This window comes from Centropristis striata, chromosome 1 (assembly GCF_030273125.1).
Source record: "Centropristis striata isolate RG_2023a ecotype Rhode Island chromosome 1, C.striata_1.0, whole genome shotgun sequence".
Lineage (NCBI taxonomy): Eukaryota > Metazoa > Chordata > Actinopteri > Perciformes > Serranidae > Centropristis > Centropristis striata.
In genome coordinates, this window is record NC_081517.1 from 26,971,026 (window position 1) to 26,995,706 (window position 24,681).

General features: G+C 39.2%; 1 protein-coding gene across 4 annotated transcripts; it reads right to left on the bottom strand.

Moving 5' to 3' along the window:
- Positions 1-1,063: 1,063 nt before the first annotated feature.
- gne (glucosamine (UDP-N-acetyl)-2-epimerase/N-acetylmannosamine kinase) lies at positions 1,064-20,495 on the bottom strand. 4 transcript variants are annotated; one of them, XM_059336739.1, is made up of 15 exons: positions 15,799-17,177; positions 9,903-9,926; positions 9,650-9,721; positions 9,230-9,378; positions 8,797-9,043; positions 7,624-7,831; positions 7,378-7,530; positions 7,056-7,268; positions 6,104-6,191; positions 5,314-5,524; positions 4,580-4,709; positions 4,244-4,465; positions 3,801-3,983; positions 2,798-2,914; positions 1,064-2,617 (listed from the first exon to the last, which is right to left on the bottom strand). In XM_059336739.1, the coding sequence occupies exons 1-15, from the start codon at positions 15,835-15,837 to the stop codon at positions 2,382-2,384; spliced, it is 2,292 nt and encodes a 763-aa protein (XP_059192722.1). In that variant the 5' UTR covers positions 15,838-17,177; the 3' UTR covers positions 1,064-2,381. The 4 variants fall into 4 exon arrangements, with proteins under 4 accessions (XP_059192722.1, XP_059192746.1, XP_059192739.1 ...); XM_059336763.1 differs by lacking the exons at positions 9,903-9,926; positions 15,799-17,177 and adding an exon at positions 20,346-20,495; XM_059336756.1 differs by lacking the exons at positions 9,903-9,926; positions 15,799-17,177 and adding an exon at positions 19,135-20,324.
- Positions 20,496-24,681: the final 4,186 nt, after the last annotated feature.

Below are 24,681 nucleotides of genomic sequence, written 5' to 3' on the forward strand. Positions count from 1 at the left end.
ATATTGTATATGGTATATTTTTTCCTAGACAAACTGGATGATACATACATACATACATCCTTTTTGATTTCTGATTATTTTCTTGCGTAAATAAAAGCCTTTTTTCAGTCCTGCTCTCTGTCTTTATTGCAGACTGAAGCAATTATTCTTAGTTTTGGTCGATCAGGTCGTAGAAACTTCACTCCACTTTCTTCCACAATCTGTCAAACACAGTTCCGAGGCTTTGTCCTTACCATTCTGATAAAAAGTCAGTGAAAGCACCCTGGCAACATTTGTTGTGTCGAGCCCAAACTGTCATGGTGTTAATTATTAACAGCTCTGAAAGTCTGCAACGGCTCAGGTGACAAGCAAGCACTCACCTGACTCAAGGTATGTAGCTGGGAGCAAATGCATTGAACAATATCACTGTGTCTCACCCATGGTCTCACCGTTCACTGTTAGGACGACAGTAGCTCAAAACTGGAATTTAGCAGAATAACAAAACAAACAAAAACAACTAGAAATTCCATTTTTTTGCTCCGAACTAAAGAAATGTGTTACTGTATGTTAATAAACACAAGGGACAAAAATATGCATCCAGATGTTTACAGAGGCCATGAAAAACAAAGGTGAGTCTCTTTGTTTTTTACAGATAAGCATTAATCTCAGTATAGAGCAGCAACATCTAGACATGACTAGGTTTTCTACATTCCGGGTTGTTGACTATGACCTGGATCCTAATTGCCCTGCAATTTGCTCTAAAGAGATCTACCTTTTGGGAATTCATTGTTTTACTTTTTATGATTATAGATCAGGCATAAACACTAAGAAAATTGCTGAAAGAGATAAACAAGTGAGGAACATAACTGAGCGTGTCTCACAGGCAAAAATGTCACACCGGATGATGAGTAAGTGGTGCACTTTAAAATGTAGCTGTTGGCACTATAGTGGAAGATTCACATACTACAACTTGTGTGACTGGCTATTTAATTAATTTCTAAATATCTAGGCGACTCATATGCTTGCAACCTTAGAAATGCTGTAGTCACTGTTAAAAAGGAAAACTTGCAATGGGAAACGGCAGCTCAGTCAACTTCTTTACTCTACTGGCACCTTAGAAACACATCACCCAAATATGAGATCATCTCATTCTTTCAATTGAGAGTAAAAACAAACATAAAAAATTACCCCCACAATTCTTATCTGGGCTATAAACATGTTTTCCATGTGTTTCAAGGCTATGTAAAGACTTTGAAATATCAAACCAAGAAGCTCCATAAATACCCCAAGGCTTTTGTGGACAGATCTTTTGCACACAAAAAAAGTCAGCAGGATTTGTACAAAACATCCATATCTCTCTTGCTTTCTTCATTTAAATACAGTTTATTTTCTTGTGTATATCTTAAACATTAAACAACAAAGAAAATTCTTAAGAAATTTATCCCAAATAACATGCAGTCACCATCTAATGTACAATACAGTATGTAATTACATACAAACATCGTTAATATTTTTGAGATAAAATATATCATATATTTTCGAAAGGCATGAAGAAAACTTCAAAATCAGTTAAAATCTTCATAAGGTCTGTGGTAATAAAATGAAAAAAACAAACAGACAAAAAAACCTTCACCTGATTCAGGCAAAAGGTTCACCCTCAGGTCCTCCCCAGACTCTAGCAGCTATCAGGCTTAAGCAGTTTCTACTTTTTTATTAATCATTTCCTGCCCTTGAGCCTCCAAGATCACCAACTACATTAAGCATCACCTTTAGATACTTTAATTTTTTTCCCTACACCTTAAATAATTTAAATTATGAAAAAACATGGAAATGTAACATAATAACTTGACAGTTACCCTCATCTCAAAAATCTAATTGAGAATTAAAACTCCATAAAATATTTGTAGAAAAGTGAGACGGGAAGCGATACAAGAAGAATTGAGAGGAAGTTGCAGGAGAATGTTCCTGGAATATTTTGGTCACATCTGATACAAGCTTTCAATAAAGACAGACTTTTTCCATCCATTCACATCACATGACGAGTAAAAATCATCGGGTGAGTCCTACCCCCTCCGGGTAATTTTGGCTTAAAGATGGCGCTGCTTTTTATTCAAAAGCTGATGCTTAATTGTTAAAAAAAAGCCTTGGGGCTCCAATAAACCATAAAGGAATTAATTTCTGGTCCGTGCAATGGACCCACTTAACACATGATGTATCCACATGGGAATTGGCCAACATCTGGCCTTGTGATGGATTGATTTCTCTCAACGCATTGTCATTGACAAGCCTTTAAAATGTATCTCCTAGATATTCTTATGTATCTATCTGGTCGCTACAGGTGCTGCTTTAGTTTTGCTGTTCTTTTGTTGGTAGCAGTACTTCATGAATCCAGAAAACATCCTTCAGTATACCCTTCTGGTTGTGTAGTCTAACACCATGCTAGCTGCTCCAAGTAAAGCAGGTTCCTCCAACTCCGATTTGAGAACCTTGATGTTCTGAGCAGAGAGGAGGGCTCTCTCAGAGATGACTTGCTGCAATGGAGCCTCGTAGTAAGAAGACAAGACTCCGGACAGAATCACTAGCGTGGGGTTCACTATGTGAAGGATGTTAACGATGCCCACACCGAGAGCTGTGGAGGCTGGAGAGGGGAAGACAGGCAGAGATTAGGATTTTCCTCTTGTTTTAATAGCAGATTTAATGAGCAGTGACATATGAACTCTGAAGGATGGTGAGGGACAGAAGGAAAATGACACAAGTTTGTTCAACTGTGTAAAGCATTTGTAAGGGACTATTTCTTTTTTTTGCTTTGTGCTCTGACCTTTGTTCAGTACAGCCTCTGCTTTGGAGTTTCCCAGTCTGGCTGCAGTGATGAGGTGAGCAGCAGTGATGGGCTCTGTAAGCTTCATGTCCATCCCGTCCACACTCAGCAGATCCTCTGAGAGACACACAAACACACGTCAGATTTATGTATGCTGACTGATGGTATGAAGTCTGTGTGTGTGGTAAGGAGCTACAATTAACTAACTTGACACAAAAACTTTGCTAAGTGTATTTTTGTTATCCTGCTAGATTTAAAAAAAATTATACATTTGAAGATAAATTAGTTGATTTCTAATTTTATGTTAAAAAGCAGATATATTAATTTAAAATGTATCCCCCCCAAAGTGTTACTGCATGTCCACAAAACACACATGTGTGACAGGCATGATTAAAGGTTGGTTGGATTTTTGGTTAAACTATTCCTTTATGCACATACAATATAGACAGAGTGCCATGCGTAAAATGTAATGCCACCAAAGAACCCAGAACTAAGTTTTTAAAATCTGATGAACTGAAAAATGTAACTTTTAAAAGAACAAAAGCTGATATCAGCTATCATTAGCTTGCTTAACAGCCAACTTGTCCTTTCTGGTTGACAGAATGCTAAAATAATCAAATGATATGTTTAAATCTTTAGTGTTTCAGCCCATGGTTGTCTAAAAGTTTACATTAAAAATACTGAGTTTCAGAATCGCACAGTTCTCTCCATTGTAACTGCTGCCACTTTTGTTCTCTTAGAAGTTCATTTTTTTGCTTCATCAGCTAATAAAATCTTAGTTCTTTGTCTTTAACCTGTTGGTAGTTGGTTGGTAGGTACAAGGTCAATGGAGAGAGACTGTTAGTGTTCCTCCCTCAAGGGGCAGAGCTTAATTGCCAGACCGTGAACAAAACCAAAAGTGGTTTTCAGGGTGCACACATACCATGTTAAGAAGACACACCTTTTTGCTGGGTGTAACAGAGTCACAGCACATTCTTTGAAGCTTCATGCACAGAACACTCACCGTCATGCAGTCGTTTGGCTTCTTTCTGCAGGGCCATGCCGGATGAGTAGGCCTCTATGCATCCTCTGCTGCCACATGAACACTCTGGGCCTTCTAATGAAACCATGATGTGGCCCAGCTCTGCAGCACAGAAGGTAGTGCCATGAATCAGCTCATTGTGATGGATAATCCCTCCTCCAATACCTACACACAGAGTCAAGATATCAGTGGTTAAAGGCAGTTTGTACAATCAGCTAATCAATTACTTTAAAATAAGGCCATAATGATGATCATAGCAGAAAATATACCATTTAACACATAGCAAATTCTCATTTTTTCCTTTGGCACTAAAGTAAAGAATGAAAAAAATGCCTTGTTAAGTCCCCAGTGCTTTCAGTTAGGGTTATCAGTTATCAGATTTTTGAGACTGATAGATGATTGAATGAATGAAAATCCTTACTGACCTGTTCCTGTGATGACAGTGACAAAGTTCTCCACCCCCTTGCCATGACCAAACTTCTTCTCAGCCAACGCAGCACAGTTGCCGTCATTGTCAACCCAGACGGGTAGGTGCAGTGCGTCAGAGATGGGTGTTCTCAGGTCCACCGAAGACCACTCCTGGATCAGTTTTGTGGAGTGCATGACCACACCTTCTTGGGGGTTTACACGCCCACCAGTGGACACTCCTGAGATGCAGACAAGAGATTTGAAAAAGCTATGAGAATATAGTTCATAAAGTCTTGTCCACAGCACTGCCAAGTTTCACTAAGTTAAGTATTGAGCAAGTGTTTTTTTCATACCAACACCGAGTATCCGACAGTTTAGACAGACAGCGTCCCGCATGGCATCTCCACACATCTTTAATATGAGCTGCATCCTGGCCTCGAAGGTCTTTGGATTCAGCTGAGTGTACTTCTTTACTATCTTCCCCTGGACAGAAAGAAAGGAGGGACGGGGTGGTAGAAGGAAGAATGGCATTTAGCAGCTTTTATAGATTACGCCTTCATCATGGCAAAGAGATAAGATACCTTTATAAATGGACTGCACTTATATAGCGCTTTTATCCAAAGCGCTTTACAGCTTTACAGACTGCACTCATTCACACACACATTCATACTGGTGGCTGAGGCTACCAGGGCACACTGGTAACACCTGCCACAATTTGGAATTCATTCACACACTGATGAACGTAGCATCAGGAGCCATTTGGGGTTCAGTATCTTGCCAAAGGATACTTCGACATGTAGACTGCCATGGTCTGGGATCGAACCACCAACATTCCAATCAATGGACAACAACTCTATCAATTGAGCCACAGCCGCCACCTTCATGAGTAGTGGCACTAAAAAAGTTGGTATCCTGTCTAATACGTTACTAAAAACAGTATGCATCACATTTAGAAGTCAGTATATATTTGCAAGAACAAAAAGTTTAGCAGTTTAAACATAAAATAATTGTACTTTTACTCTTTTTACAGCTCATAAAAATGGAGAAACAGCTTTATCAAAAGGATCAAAGACTCTATGCAGCATACCCTCATGCAGATGATCGCCACCCGGAGGTTGGTTCCTCCCAGGTCAACAGCCAGAGCGCTCTGTGTCTCCAGGATATGATCAATGTCCTGAGAGATGCAGTCTTTCACCGGGGGGAAACAGAAAGTCTTCTGTAGGGGCTCATTCAGGCAAATCTTCCGTAAAAACTTAAGAATACGAGGCACTGCATTGCCATCCCCGTAAATCTTAGAGCTGTTGGGGAACAGAAATGCACCATTGTTAATATCATTCATATTTTATAAAAAGACATGAAACAATACAAAAACAAAATTATGTTTTAAAATTTTGAAAGTATAAGATGGATACATGGCTAAGTGAATCCTTGACTTAAACTAAGTATTTCCATAAACCATAAGAGGCAGAGCATCATTGCTGCACATGGTTAAAACAGTGTTGTACAAATGATCACATCTCAATGATGGATATTTAGGCAAATATTTTTTCATTCATTTCTTTGCAAATACTGTCATGGTCCAAAGCTTACTTAGCAAGTTTTGACTGGGACCGTGTTAAAGACAGTCAAGGGGTCACTGGAAGGAGGATCAGTAATATATAAAAAACATAAAGTTGTGACAGTAGTTGGATGGAAAAAAACCCAGCTGATTAATTTGAATTTTACATTTCACTTGTTGTAACTCTTATTAATAATAGCTCTGAAAAATATGTATGCTTAGATTAAAGAATCAATGCAAAGAATCAAGATTAAAGGAAAAAAATGCCAACTGAAGGACAAAGACCCAGTGAGACAGACAGGCAGTACATTGATCCTACCAGGGGTATCGCTTTCCAAACTGCAGCTCCAGAGCGTGGTAGATCTTGTTGTGAGTGTCAGCATCTCTGACATGAAGCACATTTTGACCTGGTGGAGAGGAAACGTCATATCATTAACAAAGTTGTTAAGACCTGAGGCGGATTCATTTAACCAGATAATGATTGCTTTCAATTGCTAATAATACCTCAGCAGCATGTTTAAAGTGCTGTACATGACATTCAGAGCATCTATATACTGGCAAACAAATATATGCTATGTAAAGATTTATGGAGTCATGGTGTCCTGAATAGGGAACTTGTGTGGTGCAATCCATACTCCGAGTTCTTTGCCCTGTGTGTGCATATGACTCCATGGCTTTGGTGTCACTATTACTATCACTATCACTATCACTATCACTATCACTGATAAACCGGGGATTGTGAGTGTGAGGTAAGCATGGAGCTAACAAACCCACATTTGTTAGCCCCGTTGCTCTTTCTGTTGTTTTTGTTTTTAACATCCTCTCCCTCAAATCATGATCCACTGATCAGCGGTTTCCCATGTGTGAACATTTTTCTTACCAAAGCCCAATCTGAGTAGTGCGTAGTGCAGAGCAGTAGTGATTAGCTAGTCAGGCACTACTGCTGTTATTAGCTCGTAGCTAAGCAACCGTCGTCATTACCGCTGAGCCATCTCCATGGCAAAGGCCAGTCCAGCTTTTCCTGGCCCAGACTCTAACCATGCGAAGGCAAGAAGGACTGAATTTTCAGTATTAAGAATAGAGCACCATTAATATTTCCCTAATATTCAGGACATCAATGATTTGTGTGAGAAGACAAACTGTACTTCACCATACTTCAGCATGATGCTAGACAGTCATTTATCTGTAATCTCTTTGCCAGAGAATATATCAGGACCATAAGTATGGCAGAGGCAGCAGCTAACTATAGTCTTGTTTTCTGTCATACATACCTGTTTCTCTGCCAGTTTGCCTTGTTCCCAGGTTAATAACAGGCGTGCCAAAGGCACCTGCCTCTCGTACCCCACAGCTGCTGTTTCCGATCATGCAGCCGGCATGGCTCACCAGCTGGATGAACTGCTCAAAGGGAATGTGCTTCACTGCCCGGAAGTTGGGGTGCTGCTCAATGCCCTTCTTTCGCATCACACGCACCATCTCTTTACTTCCTGTTTGCATGAGAAGGGGTGGGTCAGGTAACACAGATGAAATTACTCATTTAATTAACATATATAAAAGAAAGCAGCTTTGAAAAACAAAAACGAAAGTAAAACTAACCGGCATCAATGTTAGGGAAGAGGATGAGAGTCTTCTTGTTGAAGGAGAGCAGGGCATCCAGCATGAGCCCATAGATCTTAACGGAGTGCTGAATGTCAGTGGTAACTGGGTGCTGCAGAGCCACAATGTAGTCATGTTCTTTCGCCTTGTCACCTGTAACATAAATTAAACACCCCACACATGACATACAAACATACTCTACCGTTTCGCACTATATTTCCATCCCATGCCTGTATCCCCACTCACCCAGCCAGCTCTTGACGATATCCATGTAGTCGTCTCTGTGATTATTTGACAGCAGCTTGTCATATGAAGGGCAGCCTGCCAACAGGATGCGAGAATGATCCTCGCACATGGCGATAAGGTGCTGCTCTGCCCTACGTGTGCAGCAGGCATGGTAATGGGCCAGTTTACTGATGGCGTGGCGAATTGAGTCATCAATTGTACCACTCACCTGGAGAAAATGGAGAAAAAAGATGAATTATATGTTATATGTCATTTGGTTTCTTGTGTACCAGAAAGTCTTAAGCCCTTTTCATACTGCAAACGTGGCATAACAAGCCCTGCTGGTTTTTCTCCTTAGGACATTCCTATTGATTCTACAACGGCATAATATTGGCATTCACATTGTAATACGGCATTGCGAAAGAAAGTGGGAGGAGACGGTTTTGCCGCGTAACAGCCGTGGCAGTTTGTGTACAATAGGCGATGGTAGCAGCAAGTGAATTCAAAACCGTTGCTGTTTCTTGATGTAGAAATTCTACATACTCAAGCAAAGTTGTTCTGCATTTTGCTGAACATGATTCGATAACCGTCTGACTCAAGTGAGAGGCGTGTTTGTTATGATACGGTCCAATTCCTTACTTATTACCTGAGTGTTGGTCGCACAAATAACATAAGTCATGTATTTTCCATCTTGCCGGCTTCACGGGTTCACATTGATCATGCCTCGAACAGTGACGCCAATGTAACACCTCTTTTACTACCTCTGAAAGGGCCACGTCACAGAGGCCTAAATATCGCAGTCTTGAAGCGGCAGTCTTAAAGGGGCTTGTGTCAATCACTTTTTTATAATTTACCTAATCATTTATTCTTTTCTGTGCTGCTTTAAAGGGTAAAAAGGTATGATCATATAGTTGACATATGACTAGATTAATCACAGTAGAACTTCTCTCTTATGTTCTTGAGGCCTACGCCCTAGGCCTGGGTATTGGTAGTCGCGACCTTTAAAGTGGCTATACATGGAATTCAGAGCTTATCATTTGCCTGCACACGGCTCTCAACATGGCGGTGACTGAGTCAGCGGCTATGATGACAGTGCTAATAGCAGGTATTGAGGATACCTTACTTTGAGAGTAACTGGTATCTGTACTGGTATTGTGATGTGTTAAATGATATGCAGCTGTACTGCCTCCTCACCTCTCCTCCCTCCACATGAAGTATTCTAATGTTCATCAACGCTGCAGCAGTTGCTAGGGCCAGCGCATCAAAACGGTCACCATGGATGATCAGGATGTCAGGGCACAGCCTCTGTAGTACATCAGGGAGTTTTACAAGTGCCAGCCCAACGCTCTCCACCATGGCCGCCTCGTCTTCTCCTCTCACAATGGTGTGGAGCTTGGAGCCAATGTCAAAGTCATCTTGCTCGATCATACGAAAAGTATTCCTGCAGAGCGGAAAGTAGGAAAATATGAATTTAAAGAAAAACCTGAATAAATTAGTAGAGTTTCATAATAAATGCAGCTCTGAACCAAATTCAAGGCATGTATGGACTCCTGTGCTGGGTAGTACACAACTGTTTTATCATTTGAGCATTTTTTTTTTAAAAAGACGCTGTGCCAGTTGGTCATACCCGTAGTCATCAATGAGATGTGAGCCAAGCACCATGACTTCCAGGTCAAACTCGTCAGGGTGGTTTTTGATCCCAAACATGATGGGGGCCAGCTTGGAGTAGTCCGCTCTGTTGCATGTTGCCACACACACCCTCAACCTCCCCTTAAACTACACCACAGGGAGGTATAACCACAAAACACACACATAGACACATACACACAGACCATGAGTTTATCTGACTTATGTACAACACAGAAACACATCCCTCTCACCACTAGTTTTATGTAATAATTAAAATACAAATGACTTAAAATACTTATTCTGCTATTGGATACAGCATGAATATAACCATCTTCATGCAGTATGTATTTATCCTTCTAAAAACAACTTCAGAATTATGTTTTAAACTAACTGCAAGGCCAAAGACACAAAGTCTTACCTGATTGTCCTCTTCCATCTTCGCCTTGTCCATCTTTCCTGTGCTTCTCTGCATTCTCTGATAGTATAACTCCTACAAAACAAGGACAAAAGAGAGTGAGACCCAGTAATGGATTGCTAAAGCATAATGTCTTCCATTATTTTTAATCAATCAATCAAACTTTATTTATATAGCGCTTTTCATACATATAAATGCAACTCAAAGTGCTTTACAAAATTTTTAACACCCTAACCCACCCACAGGTCATACTCACTTTGGTGTTCCGATTATTCAGATGCTGTAGCATGGAAACACAACAAAACTACACTAAAATGCTTGGCATTTCACATAAACAACACATGCTGACAAATTTTTTTCAGACGGTAAACATGCTATAGGACTGTGCTTTGCATGACAGGATGAAGGTCACACTCACAGCAGGAAAACACTGGTCACATGAAAGGAGGAAATTGGTCTTGAAGACAGAAGTTTATAATCACTAGCAGCAAAGGGAAAAGTGCAAAGGGCTTCCCACTCAGGTGAAGGATGTTATGCTAACATCCTGTTCGTCATAGATAATTTATTTTAACTACATGAATGTACTCTACCACTCCATTGTCCCTCCTATGATATATAAGGCTAGAGTCATCTGATGGTTAGGCCCAAAGAAACAACTTTAGTCATATTAGGACATTAGTAAAGCAATAAATATTAAATCACTGAACAGTCCCATAAGAATCTTTGGTATGAATCTGATTTTAGCAGATAGCATTACACACCTTACACAAAACTGCAACAACATATTTTCAGCCCCTGACTTTTAGTAGACCTTTTTAACAGCAGACATGTTAACTTGTCATACTATAAAGTAGGTACTACTAACTACATTAACAGTGTTTCAGTTCTTTTCAGGAGTCCCAAATAAGCCATGAAAGTGAGCCTGCATGCACCTACAGGGACCCTGAAACTGGAGCAGAAAAATACTGTATTTCTTCTCTTCTCTTTAGCTGTCAACCAAGTGTACCAATGGCAGATGTCGCAATGTACATACCCTCAACAGCTCAGCCAGCTATGTTATATTGGAACTGGTGAGAGACCCCTCATTTTACAACCACTTGCTGCCATCTGCTGCTGTGAATACATTACTACAATTTCCCAATTTAGCATTTTTAGTCGAGGTTTTAAAACATTACCAATTTTACCAGAACATATACAGTAACTATATATTTGAAGCCAGTGTGGTAAATTACAAGGACTTCAAATTCCAGAGCGGATTGAGTGCTTGCTGACTTAGGTTAGATTTAACAGCATTTCCCTCCTTTGGACTTCTGGGAATAGGAATGGAGGGGTCATTGACATCAGAACAAGCAAACAAAGATGAAAATAAATAAAAAACAGGGTTCCCACTGTGGCACGAATGCTAAATCTCACCATGTTTTCCATGGTGTGATCCATCGCTTACCACAGGCCATGCTGCTTTGTAATATCTACTTAAAATGTAATCATAAGAACCATGGCAAACACAATGTAAATGATATATGTAGCCTTTGTGGATGGGGAAGGGGTATTTGTATTGATGGTACTAATCTGACCCAACCCCACAGAGCAGCCAAATTAGATAAAAAGACACTGGATACTACTCAGAAAGACTAACAAAAGAGGTGGTATTAAGTTCAACTATGTAAAAAAAAAAATCAAGCCCTTTATCAAAGACGAACAAATAACAGCTTAACTCTGCAACAAAAGAAAATGCCTCGCCCTACGTCATGTGAGGGCATCTGCTTAAAGTACACAAACATAATTCAATTATGACATATCTTGGCACTCTATCAGCCTCAAAAATGACACCCCTCTAATTCAGCATTGCTGAAGTCAAAGGTTTCCGATTTCAGAGCCAAAGCTAAAGAAAATAACTTGCTGCTATGAGGCCAATGTAGAAGGTCGTGAACAGGTTCTACTGGATACCTGACGTCAATGAGAATGCATAGGGTGGCACCTGTATGTGCCATAACAGACGTTATCAAAAAGACAACAGTCTTGCTTGAATGCTGTTAACAACTGTTCACCTTGACTGTCATCACTGATTGTGTCATTCAAGTCAACAGCGTTCACAAATAAGGACGGACAGATTTTCCAGGGAAGAAAAATGCCACGTCAAGCTAGTGAACAACTCTCAGGTTAGTATAAAACTCACATGCTAGACTGGCAAAGTGGCAAAATTGAACAACTCACAAGATAATGGTGGCAACAGATACATTTAAATTATCCTGGAATTAGGAGTTGAGTTGGGGGGCTCTTGAAGAGGTGGGCAAAACTACAAATATTTTGCAGATCTAGCTGTTATTAATTGGTTATTATATCCATATTTGTAGTGACCAACAGTGGGTGGATTATGCCTTCACCTAGCAGGAATAAAAATATTGCTACATTAACACCATGGATAAGCATTTCAGGATTACACAAGCTATGCTGAATCCAGTTGGTAGAATTTTGAAAACATCTCTGCCCTATCAGCCATTGACATTTTTTCATTTTGCATTAAGGAGTGGCATTCTTTTCTCTAGGATGGGCTGATTGTGACACTGACTAACAACCACTGGGACAGCAATGCAACACAAAAGAGCCACATACTTCGAACTGAAACCCACATAAGCACTCCTAACGTCCTACAAGTTTGAATATAAAGCACGTCCTGTGTTCCATCTGGTTTTGCTGAAAGATCTACCAATCAAACTTCCTTGGGTTGTAAAGTGCGCTGCTAACCTCATTTTCAATGTCCTTACTGCCAAATTGGTAGTCAGCTCTTGCACACGGAACAGCTCATACACATTGGGCCTCATTCATGAAACGTTAGTAGATTTGTGCGTAGATTTGCACATAAAAGCCTACGCTACTAAAAACCTACTCCGGATTCATGAACGCCGCGGGAAACTCAGATCTGATCGTAAACACGTGTGTATGATCATGAATGCCAATCCATCGTAAGGTGGCAGCGCGCTCCCGATAATCAGCAATTAGCATGAACCCCGCCCATGAATTGCTAATGACCACCATATAAGGAGGTGTGTAGAGGCATCCTGTCAACCTGTCAGTCATGGCACAAAGAAAAAAAGAACGAGAAAGAAAAAAGAATTTTTCCGAAGCGGAGATTGAAGTTATTTTGGGAGAAGTGGAGTCCAAAAAATAAATTTTATTTTCATCTGTTAGTAGTGGTGTGACAGGGACAGGCAAAGCGAAAGCGTGGAGGGAGGTGACGGACGCAGTAAATGTAGTTTCTGTAGTGCAAAGAACTACGTCCGAGGTTAAACGTAAATGGTTTGACATTAAACTTGACGCAAAGAAACGCATTAGCACACACAAAAAAAAGTACATCTGCCACAGGAGGAGGACGCTCAGAGTCCAAATACCCCGTTGGTGCGCTCTACAACGGCCCGAGTAGCCGCGTGCGCCTCATTGTATGCTCCTGTGGTGTCTGCGGGCTGGCCAGTGGGGTCATAAGCCACGGCGTCAGTGGGTAACCCCTATCCCCTATGGATATAGAAAGGTAAGTCCATATATAACACACACATGTGATTATGCAGGCTATATTCTTACCAATGAGCCAGCCGTCTCTCACAGCTCCATCCTCCAAACGCGTGCCAACTGCGCAATTACGCAGGATGAATGCGTCATGCGTCCCACCGGGCCACCGTGCCACAATGTTTAACAACACACACTTTGCGTCACAGATCAGTTGCACATTCACGGAATGAAAGTTTTTCCGGTTAATGTAAGCAAATGCATCACCGGATGGAGCCTTGATGCGTACGTGTGTGCAGTCTATGGCACCGATAACACCTGGCATGTTTGCAACTGCGCTGAACCCCTGCATTACTTCTGTCTGCCGTTGTGCGCCGTATGGAAATTGGATATACTCTGGCATTAATTTAATGATACCTCTGAGAACTGCAGGCAGGATGCGTCAATTTACATAGATAATTCACAATTATGAGTTTAATCTGAATCTTAATCCCGCCAATTGCCAACTAATTTAACTAAATATGTTATATTTTTAATCGTTTGTCATGTTTATATCACATGTTTCAAAGGCATCTGCGTATTGTGTACATAACAGAACGCATTATGAATTAAAATTGTAATTTCCAACAGTGACGAGCATTATTTATATGCGTTCTTAAATTTACACAAGCACTACGTGTGGTCAGCAGCATGTGTAGATTTTGTTAGTAGCTACGAAAAGATCGGAGCTACTAAAATATTGATGAATGCGGAGATGCACGTAAATTTCCGTCTGCGAACGGTTTACACACAAATTCGTTCTGCTCACGTTTCATGAATGAGGCCCATTAAGTGTACTTCTGGGGCTTGACAAACACATGAAATGCTCTTCCTTCATCACACCTTCCTGGTACTCAGTACAAGATGTTATTTGAGTTTGTGTATGCTAGGCTAGGTTTCCAGGTTGCAGCTGCTGCGCACTACATACAAAGACAGCAACTCTCTATCAGTTTAATACTTAGACTGAAAGAGCAGCGTCTGTATTTTTGACTGTATTGAAAATCATACCGTCTGGATTTCTAAATACCCTGGTATACTGTAATACCACAAAAGCCAAGTACCTTTAAAAAACATACAAAAAACGAATATATCTGGCTGATTTTTGCATCTATAAACGACGACATTACTGCAGCGGACTCAAACTGAGCACATTTTCACCGCCATTTAATGTGAACATATATGGTTGATTATGATCTGCAGTTGCCCAGTCCAACAGATTAAAGTATCATGTGAATGAGAGTGTTATTCACTCAAAACACCTGTGCTAGCCGACATTCCTTGCTAGCTTATGATTATAAATCAACAAACTTGAAAGTTAACAAGTTCTTGCATTGTGTTCAGATGAAATGCATAATTTAATACAAATCTGACTGAAAGTGTGTATAAATGGAATTTTGGCCAGCGAACATATGCAAAATGTATCCAGCACTGCTAGCAATTTAATGAAGATTTAATTAAGTGACACTAATTTTTTTCTTTTCTGATACTGTGGATATTCGTAGATTTTGCCTTTTTTTTTAACCACTTCACTTTCACGTTTATTGCAGCTAATTACAGACTGACACTGTAGCGTTGGCCACCTTTCTAATAAATGTACACTCATTTTTAGAACCTATATTTTGAATTGGAAATATGAACTTGAGATTAATATAATTATAACCTGCAAAAGGTTATCTGTCCACACTTATTCACAACAGTATCAAATAAATAAAATGTTTTCATATAAAACATTACAACAGCATGAGAGTTTGAAAATGCCACACCTATAATGGCTTGTTTTTTCTGTCAAACTGGATCCCTCTATGTAAAAAAAAAATGCTATGTGCTTGGCTCAGGTACAATTAAAAGAAGAAGTCTGTTTACACAATATGTCACTTGCTAACCTAACTCAATCAACATGAGACTACCCACACTCATCCATATTCAAATACTTTTTTTCCATTGAGTAATTAAAAAGAGAACAGTTTGATGTTTTCCTATATTAATTAATGGATGATGCATTACTATTTAATTTTACTTCTGAGAAAGCATTAAAACCACCACACTTTTATTAATAGCCTTGATTGAATGTTAATTCTATGATGTTAATTGTATGATTATAATGATATAAATATTATAAACACTCACAGTAGAGCTACAGGAAAGGTTAAAACAGTATTTGGACAGCCTTTTTTAAGCATGGACTAAAACTTTACCTGTTCAGATGCAATTTAGATGCAGTCTAAAATTAACGGAATCACAAGCCACACCTTTAAACACCAGGGAGTGACTGCCATATGCCAACCCAAAACAACATATTTCAGTATTTGTGGTAGTAAAAGCAACAAAAGACCCACCCATTCCTTGTTGTTACTAAAAACTATGATTTACCCCGAGTCTCATTAAGCACACCAATGACTTCTACTCAAGCATCACAAGACAGCATCAGCAGCCAGTGTTATGTTATTATGGTATGGGGGCAGGGAGCATGCAGAGAGCAGGGATGAAACAGCGATAGAGGCAGACTGAGATACATTACACACAGAATTAATGAGAAATGATAATGATAGACCCTGAGAAAGGAAGGAAGGATGTAAGGATAAAGACAAAAAAATATGTGAGTGATGACTTACATGTGGGTTTTTGCACAAAGAACCCGGATGCTTTTCCATCACACGCTTCTGTGGATTCTCAGCTAAAAATCACGTTGTTCTCTTTATTCAATCCTTCTATATTTTTATATCTGTCTTTAGCCCAGCCGCATTAGGCAATGAAGCGAGGCAGCAAGCAGTGAAGGAAGGGGAAAGGAGGAAAGAGAGGTAGAGTGACACACACATACTGCCGGGGGAGGGGCTACATGAGATCCGGGTTGGGTTGATTTGGTTTAAAGCTTGTGATTGGCTGAGAGGAGGGAAGAAAGAACATGCCGCATCGTGCCAGTCTTTCAGGAGATGGTCTTGTGATTCTCTATACTGACATAGTCTACATATCATCACTGACTACTTCTGAAATTATTAATGTTAAAAACAATTTACTTCAGATGAATCAAAAGAGATTCACAAATAATTTGTAAAATTTCCAGTGATCCTCAGCTAGAAAAGGTCTTGCATGTGCCCCATTTAAATTCAGTTTTAAAATGGGTAAAGCCTTTAAAGTTACAAGAAATACATACTATGCAAAGCCAAGGAAAACATCAGATAACTACTACAACTCACCACTGACTTTTTGAGTATTCTTGGAAAGTCTAGATTTTTAGGACAGCGGAAATAATAATGCCATGTGTTAGGCGCTGTGGCAAAGCACGTATAATAATGGCACGCATTGTGAAAGTTACAAAGGAATCCAGTTCAATGTTTTCGTATCCAGTTCTGCAAAAATTCACTCTAAACACAAATAACCTTTGTTCCTGTAGTAAAAATATATCTTGCACAATTCAACGCTTGACAGAAGGTGGGAAGTCCCCAACTGTATCCTTCTTTTACATATGAGGAAAATGTGCCAACCAGGAAATAAAGGTAAAACAACATGGGAGCAATTTGCAACAATTGCTGACATATCCATTAGCTTATAGAGATGTCTATTAATCAACACATTAAAATGCACTGCTTTAAGCTTCCTAAGCCTTTAAGGTCATTCTTGTTTTATCAGCTTTTGTAGTTGGTGCCCTTAAACCAGACATGCATTGAAAAAAAACATGGGCATGACTCATACAACAGTACCATCCAGAAAGTCCAGTTTGAGTAACAGATCCTTTAATACAATTTAATAAGCTTCTTGGCCCTGGTTCAGCCCGCGAAATCAAGATGCACGTTCATGCATATAGCTCCATTTCCCTTCCTTTTCGAGATATACTCCTCCCTCGCTGCTCGTCGTTACTTCTCGCCAGATTGTGCCCAAGCTGTACGAAAAGGAGAACACCCATTGTGTCCCAGTTTCTCGACACAGATAGACTAGATAACTGGAAAGAATGTTTCTGCAAGCCATTACCCATGCCACCACTGTTGTATGTTGTAAATATTCATTCAGTGTAAGATAGCGGAGACTAATAGGTGTTTTTCATTTACCAAAATAGAGACTGACTTGAAAGTACAAGGCAATGATTATATCATCATGACCGTGATGTAAAGAGTAGAAATACAGTGTTCAAGCACATATTTGATTGGCCTGGTTGATTTTTTTTTTTTTGCCAGACAACCCTGCAGTGTTTTTTTGCCCGATCTGGATCTAGTATGCTGGATCTCATGTTTCATTGACGGGCTGGCCCCATTCAAATACCCCAACACATATTATACAAAATCATTTCACTAGCCACAAATTGGATTTTTATAATAAACCGACAAATATTTTATTAACTGAAATTTGGCTTCAGAAGGCTCTGTATGGTCTTCAGAAGGCTCTGAATCTCTGCTAGTTATGTTAGCTGTTATTTTTATCCATTACTTATTTTCTGTGCTTGTGTTAACAGCCAGGATTGTTGATAAATTGGGTGTTGTTGGGTGAGTGCTTGGATGAACTTAATATTAATTTGTTTTTTTCATGGAGGATCTATTGGTTGTGAAAATTAGCTATGCACAAGTCTTAATGCTAGATGTGGGGTTGTGTTAAGATGCTGTTTTCCCTACACTGTTTTTTTTCCCATTTTAGTTTCCTTCTTACACTGTTTAATTTGTTTCCCCTTTCAAACATCATTCTCTGTGTGTTGCTCCAGAGTGGTTTTGTTAATGATCTCTTGTTCTGTACTGAATACTTTTTATCTGCATTACACACGTAGACTCCATTATTTATTAGCAAATGAACTTTCATTTGAGTCTTTGCCTTGTTACATCTTTTTATATGCCGAATGAAGCAATCGATGAAACGTGTTGCTCATGCCAACAATAACAACAAATTCTTGACCGTATACTTTTTATGGGCGGTCAACCTTTTAGTTTTGTTAATCATCCCAGTGACAATCAGTCTCTTTCCAGACCTGAACACTCCCACCAACTGACAAAGATAAGCCTACACAGGGTCATTCATAGTATTAACAGGCTTCACCATCACCTCCATGGTCAGTCCCTGGCAACATTACATTGCCTACATGATCAGACAAAGCTGTGGTCAAAGGTCGTATTTTACAAAGCCATAAAAACGATGTAGCCTACAGCAGTGCGCCACGTCCCTGATTCTCAGGACTGCTCACTGACTCACTGTTACTACTGTTTATTTAAGTGGTTCAGGGACCTAGAGGCTTCTGCTTCAATTTACCAATATTTTAACACAACATTGCCATGTTCTTTTATTTCAGGGAAATAAATATACAACTCAAAGACCCTGATAAGGCCTGGACTAAATGGCATGAGGACTGTTTCCAGGTGCCCAGAGGGAATTCCTTTGTCATTAACCCATTAGTGTCTCGAGTGTAGCCCTTAGGCCAAAATGTTTAATGTTTTTGAAAGACAAAACAAGAATCCTAAAGGCGTCACTTTTTGGAAAATGTCATCAGCATTTATTATCATTGTCTGCCATGTTATAGATGAATCAAAAAAAAAAAGTCAGTTGCAGCCCTAAACTAATGAGGTGCAGAGGAGATGCCTTGGCCAAGTGGATATCATTGAGATAATGAGAGTCACATAATGTCAGATGAATATAGGCACACATACTGTATTCGTGTATCGGACACAAGGTAATGGCAATGATGAAACCACCTTAACAACCCGGCTGTTAATGTGAACATGAACCGGGTAAACTAGCCTCAGTGTTGACACAGTTGTGACATCCTGGTACACAAAAGACACAAATACCACTTCAAGCTAGATTCACTCAGGTGTAACATGAGCAAACAAAGCAATGGGACATGGGCTGTGCTATGAAACTGCTTATCCACAGCATTACCACAAAATCAAGATCCTATGCTCCACAAATTGCCATACATGAAACAGATATCCAATGTATAACTTATCAAACATGATTTGATGATTTGTTCCTACCTCAGAGTAGTAAACGTTATCACTTCTTCTCTTCATACAACATCTTATTCTGACCTTGAGGACTGATATGTGCTACTTATCTCATGAAGACATGGTTTTAACAATCAGGATTCATTAAAAAAAAAAAGTATTTCCTTACAGTAATACTATTAAGGCTCTATAAATGACTCACAAATGAAGGTATCGCTGTCAATGAGATACTGCCATCTCATGTCCTTTATCAGGAAGCAAAACTTTGGGTAATTCCTGTGACTGGTGGAATTACCCTGGGTGCTGTGTCGTTTTAATAATTAGACGTAAGGAACCACCTTAGTCTCTTGCCCACACCCAGTTCCTCATATAACAAAGTATCCGAGCTCAGGTTATACTGGGTAAGGTAAAGTTGTGTTGGCAGCACAACACGTCCTTGTGGACAGAAATATGCAATGACTATTTACGAAATGGCTTAATCATTTACAAGTTGGACCAAAAAGGATGTAATGCTTAGGATGCAAGGACTAAAGGTTTTCATACAACAGAGTCGACCAGGTGCTATTTAAGGTTATGTATCACAAATGCAGACTGCATTATTTTTGCAGTTGGGTGGCTAGCTAGCTTATAAAAACTTTAAAATAAATTCGAGATGCCTTTAGGTAGGACTGCTCGTTATTCAGTCGCTGCAGCAGCACAAAGGCATCTTTGTGCGGTGAGAAAGGTTTGTAAGCTACAAGGGTTCGTTCCGGCAGCCCTGATTTACTTAGATGTTCGTCTTATATCATTATTTTGTAGTTTGATTCGTTGTTTCCAAACGAATAACTGCTTTAGCTAACATTTACCCGGAAGACCCACTGGAAGCGAACAAAACGGGCAACCTCACCTCCGTTACTTTGAGGACGAGTCTTGCAAGCTAACCACTAGCTTACTCAATAGAAAAGTTAGCCACAAAGTTGAGCTAGATCTGTTAGCCGGGTAAGAAATACAGCTATATTGCTGACAGCATTATGCCAACACCGATACGGTGTTGTATTGCTAGTGTTTGGAAAAACGCTGATAAAATTATCCTCAAATAACAGTCACTTTTACTGACGTCACAGTTATGGTTAGCTGATGTTAGCTGGTCCCCACCTAACGTTAACACTTAGCTGAAGTTATCAACCCCTCTTTATCTAACGTTATATAGATTGTATTACACTGTTGCATTACAATGCTGCGTAATAACAGTTGACAACTACCTTTAATTACTATCCAGAGACGCTGTCTTCTTTTCGTGCTGAAACCATCCGTGGTTACAGTCACTTCTTCTGCTTCAGGTTTCCATTGGTTACTAACCGTAGAGGGTCTGGTCACCCACACGAGGGCATCAACCACCGGCGCACTGCCAGACTCACAACCGGATGTGCGTTATTTACACCTTCAAGTTAAAACTCCAATAAAAATGGAGAAAAAAAAGCCAAAACAGATTTAAGGTGTATTGAAGTGTTTGTACTTTTCTTCTGTATTTTCACTTTATATAACTCTATAAGTGTACTCCACAAATTGTAGATGAAGCAGCAGCTTATTTGTTATTAAGCAAAATCCGATTTTACAATGAAAAAACATCTTCATCAGTTTAAAAAAATATGACAAAAACTGCACAGTAGGCCATAATAATAATAATAATAATTATATATATATATATATATATATATATATATATATATATATATATATATATATATATATATATATACATACATATATCGTTTATATGCAGTTTATATAGTTTAGTTTTCTACATAGTATATAAGGGAGATGATGATATTATCCTTAAAGTGCTGGAAAATAATAATTTTTGACGAGAAATTTTCAAGCAGCCTTTTTGTCTATTTGAGATGTTGTGGATGATATTTAAAAAACATGACTAAAAAAGCCCCGGTATCTTATTTTGCTATTTCCCCCTTTGTTTAAGAATACTTCCTGACAAAATTTTATTTGTGTTATTGTAGTACCTTAATTACATAATTTCACGAGAAACATGACTGTGTGTTTGTGTCTGTGTGTGTGTGTGTGTGTGTGTGTGTGTGTGTGTGTATCTGACTACACTTTTAAATGATACAAAGAAACACTCACAAATCAAAGGTCAAAAAGAGTGTTTCACAGCAGCACCATTGTACAGCAGTAACCACAGAGCTCTCTTAGCTACAGCCCCCATAGTGGCTGTTGCTATTTTATAACTGTGCTGCATTGCAGGGCTATTTCCCCCACAACTGTGGCTGTGGTTGCATAAGAACTGACGGCATTGTGGTGGCTTCAAGGAGCCCTGAGCGGGAGATGGGTGGAGGAGGCTTGGATGGGATTTGCCTTAAGGAAAAAAAAGGAAAGTTAGGAAAGAATAAAACAAGTTAGGACAAGGATTGGGGCTGGGTTGAGTAAAAGAAAGAAAGAAAGAAAGAAAGAAAGAAAGAAAGAGGAGCAGCAGCAACGTTGACAGATTGATAGTTGGGTGTGTGTGGAGGATGAGCAGAGATGGGGAAAGGAGGGGTAGCCTGGGGGATGAGTCACAGTGAAGGAGTGTGTGTGTGTGCGTGTGTGTGTGTGTGTGTGTGTGTGTGTGTTTGTGTGTGTGTGTGTGACGCAGTAGGACGTGCACAGGCACTCAAATGCACTTACTTTATCTCCCCCTCTGCTCTTCTTCTCACAAAAGCACTGCTATACATTACTCTGTGTGTGTGTTTGTGTGTGTATATCTGTGTCAATTTGGTGGGATGAGAGATGGAGAGATGTACATGCTTTACATGACACGCCTGCTATTATTTAAGCAAATTAGATTTCTCACGCAACAAAATGATATATGGTATGAGCGATAATAAGATACATATTTGACGGTCTATGAACTCTGTGAACCCTAAAAACTCACGCTATCTTACTTCCTTAGCCAAATGTGTCAGTTTTTATTTAACCTCATAAAATGTGTCTACTATATGAGACACTATGTCATATGGTCCATCACTGACACATGTGAGTCAATACATAATAGGAACATTGTACTTACACCATAGATTATTCTATAACGCCGGAGATCTGATTATTATTATTATTATTATTATTATTATTATTATTATTATTATTATTATCATTATTATTATTATTGTTATTGTTATTATTATTATTATTATTATTATTATTATTTTATTTGTATAGCACAGTCAATTCATAAAATGCAGCTCAAAGTGCTTCACAGTATGGTATTAAAAACAATAAAACAACATAAAACAAATATGTTGATATTATTCCAAATATTTTATTGGATTATTATGATGTTGAATCTCAACCTGAAATTAACTTAAGCTATTGGCTAATTGTAGTGGAGTAAATAGTACAATATGTGTTTCAAAATGTAGTGGAATCGAAATATAAAGTTACATAAAATGGAAATACTCAGGCAAAATACAAGTACCTCAAAATTGTTCTTAGGTACAGTGCTTGAGTAAATGTACTTAGTTACATTCCACCACTGCTAAATAAGTAAGTCAGATTTTTTTTTAGAAATATCAACAGAGCTTGCATATCTAATGTAGCTGGGCAAGAAGCGTAGTAGCTAAAAGAGGTTTCTCCACCTGTTTTGTGGACTAACAGTTAAAATAGCTGCATCAGAAGAACTGAGAGCTCTTGTTGGTTGATGAGGAATTAAGAAGTTTGAAATGTAAGAAGATGCTATATCATTAAGATTTGTGAATAAAATTACCTTAAAGTCAATTCTGAAAGTGATAGGGAGCCAGTGCAAGGATGCTAAAATAGTAGTAATGTGATCTCCCTTCCTCATCCTTGTTAAAGTCTGTAAGTTTGTGAGTTTTGAACTTGCTGGAGTTTTCCTACCAACTGTTTTGGTAAGCCAGTGAAGAGAGCATTGCAATAATCCAACCTCTATCTTATCCAATTTTTCCGCATCTGACTGTGTTGAAAATTGTTTCTTGAGTGGAAAAATGCTGTATTGGTCAGTTTTGCATATATTGGATTCAAAGCTAAAGTCAGAGTCCAGAATGACAGATTAGATTTTATAACTCCTTGTGGTATAAAAAGACTGCAAAATGATTGTTTCTTTCAACTCCAAACAGACACTACTCACTTCTTTAAGAAAGCAAGTTTATATTAGAGCAATTGCACCAATGTGTTAACTGGAAACAAATTCATTACTTCCTGACTGTAACTCTCATCACCAGTCAAGCTTGTTCTCTAGCTTCCTGCTGGCTTTCAGTACTGATTTATGTTGTTATTGCTGCTCTCATGACTAAATTGGAATTTATCACAGGGTCACATCAGCCCATTGCTTTCTTACACAGCCTTTGTGTTAGAAAGAATCACATCAGGTGAGACTGGTGCACAGGTCGGGTGTGTCAAGAGAGCACTATAACCATTCAGTGAGATGAGGAGAGAGTAAAGTTACTGCTGCCTGAGAACTGAGGTCACGCATACATGCATGCAGGCCAAAAAAAACGAGAAACAAAGAGAGATGTGTAAACAGGAAAAACAACGGTTTGAAAATGTATTACATAGCATGTAAGCAGTGAACTCGAAGGTCCACAACTTGTGACTTAAAGTCATGTGGTTTGTCCTTGTGCAGCGGCAGGAAGAAAGCTGCCATTCAGATCAAAGTGCCATTTTCTAGTCCATGTCTTCAAAGTCTTTCGGTCACATTTCTGTTTTCTTGAATAAAAGCAGGAGTAACAAATAGCTTAATTCACCCCAAGGGAAGCTGTTGTTAATGCTGAAATTAAAATGAATCTGTACTTTTCAAACATTTGTAGCCTAAAGCCAAAGCAAAGCAAAGCAAAGGTAGATGTCTGATAAGGTACTACTGATGAAACATGAAACACAAAATCCTCAGCTTAGAGGGAATGTTAAGTCTTATCATTCTTTCTTATTTTTTCCTTTCTGATAAGGCTCTGAAATTACTTCTGTATATGTCTTTACTGTTCTTTGGAATAAAATAAAAATCCAAATTCAGAGTTACACTTATATATAATTACTAAAAATATCTCATTATAACAAGTGATACCAAGTAAAATTTAACTGTCACAGCCCCCAGCCCCCTGCTCGGCTGTACAACATGTCATGTGATGCAGAAACCCCACAAGGCATCTCATGTTCTTCATTTTAACTCCCCCTTTTTCCCTCTTACACATCCATCCATGCAGACACACACCTAAATGTTGCAGCTGGATAGAGAATCCCCCAGGTGTGTGTGTGTGTGTGTGTGTGTGTGTGTGTGTGTGTGTGTGTGTGTGTGTGTGTGTGTGTGTGTGTGTTATCCAGCCAGGTTGTGATGCAGAGAGCAGCTTATCACAGAGTGAGATAACAGCCAGGAGAGAGCAGGATTTCCCCGTCCGACCAACAACGACAGCAGCAAACAAACACAGCAGATAAACACAATCCCATCCAGGCACACAGATTATCAATTGTTACTGCTCGGCATTGCTTTATCTGCCTTCTGTTAATGTACTTTCCTTTTCTCTTTATTTGGTCACAACTTTTTAACACTGCCACATTATTGATAAGGAGACGATAAAGACTCACTGAAAGGAATTGGCG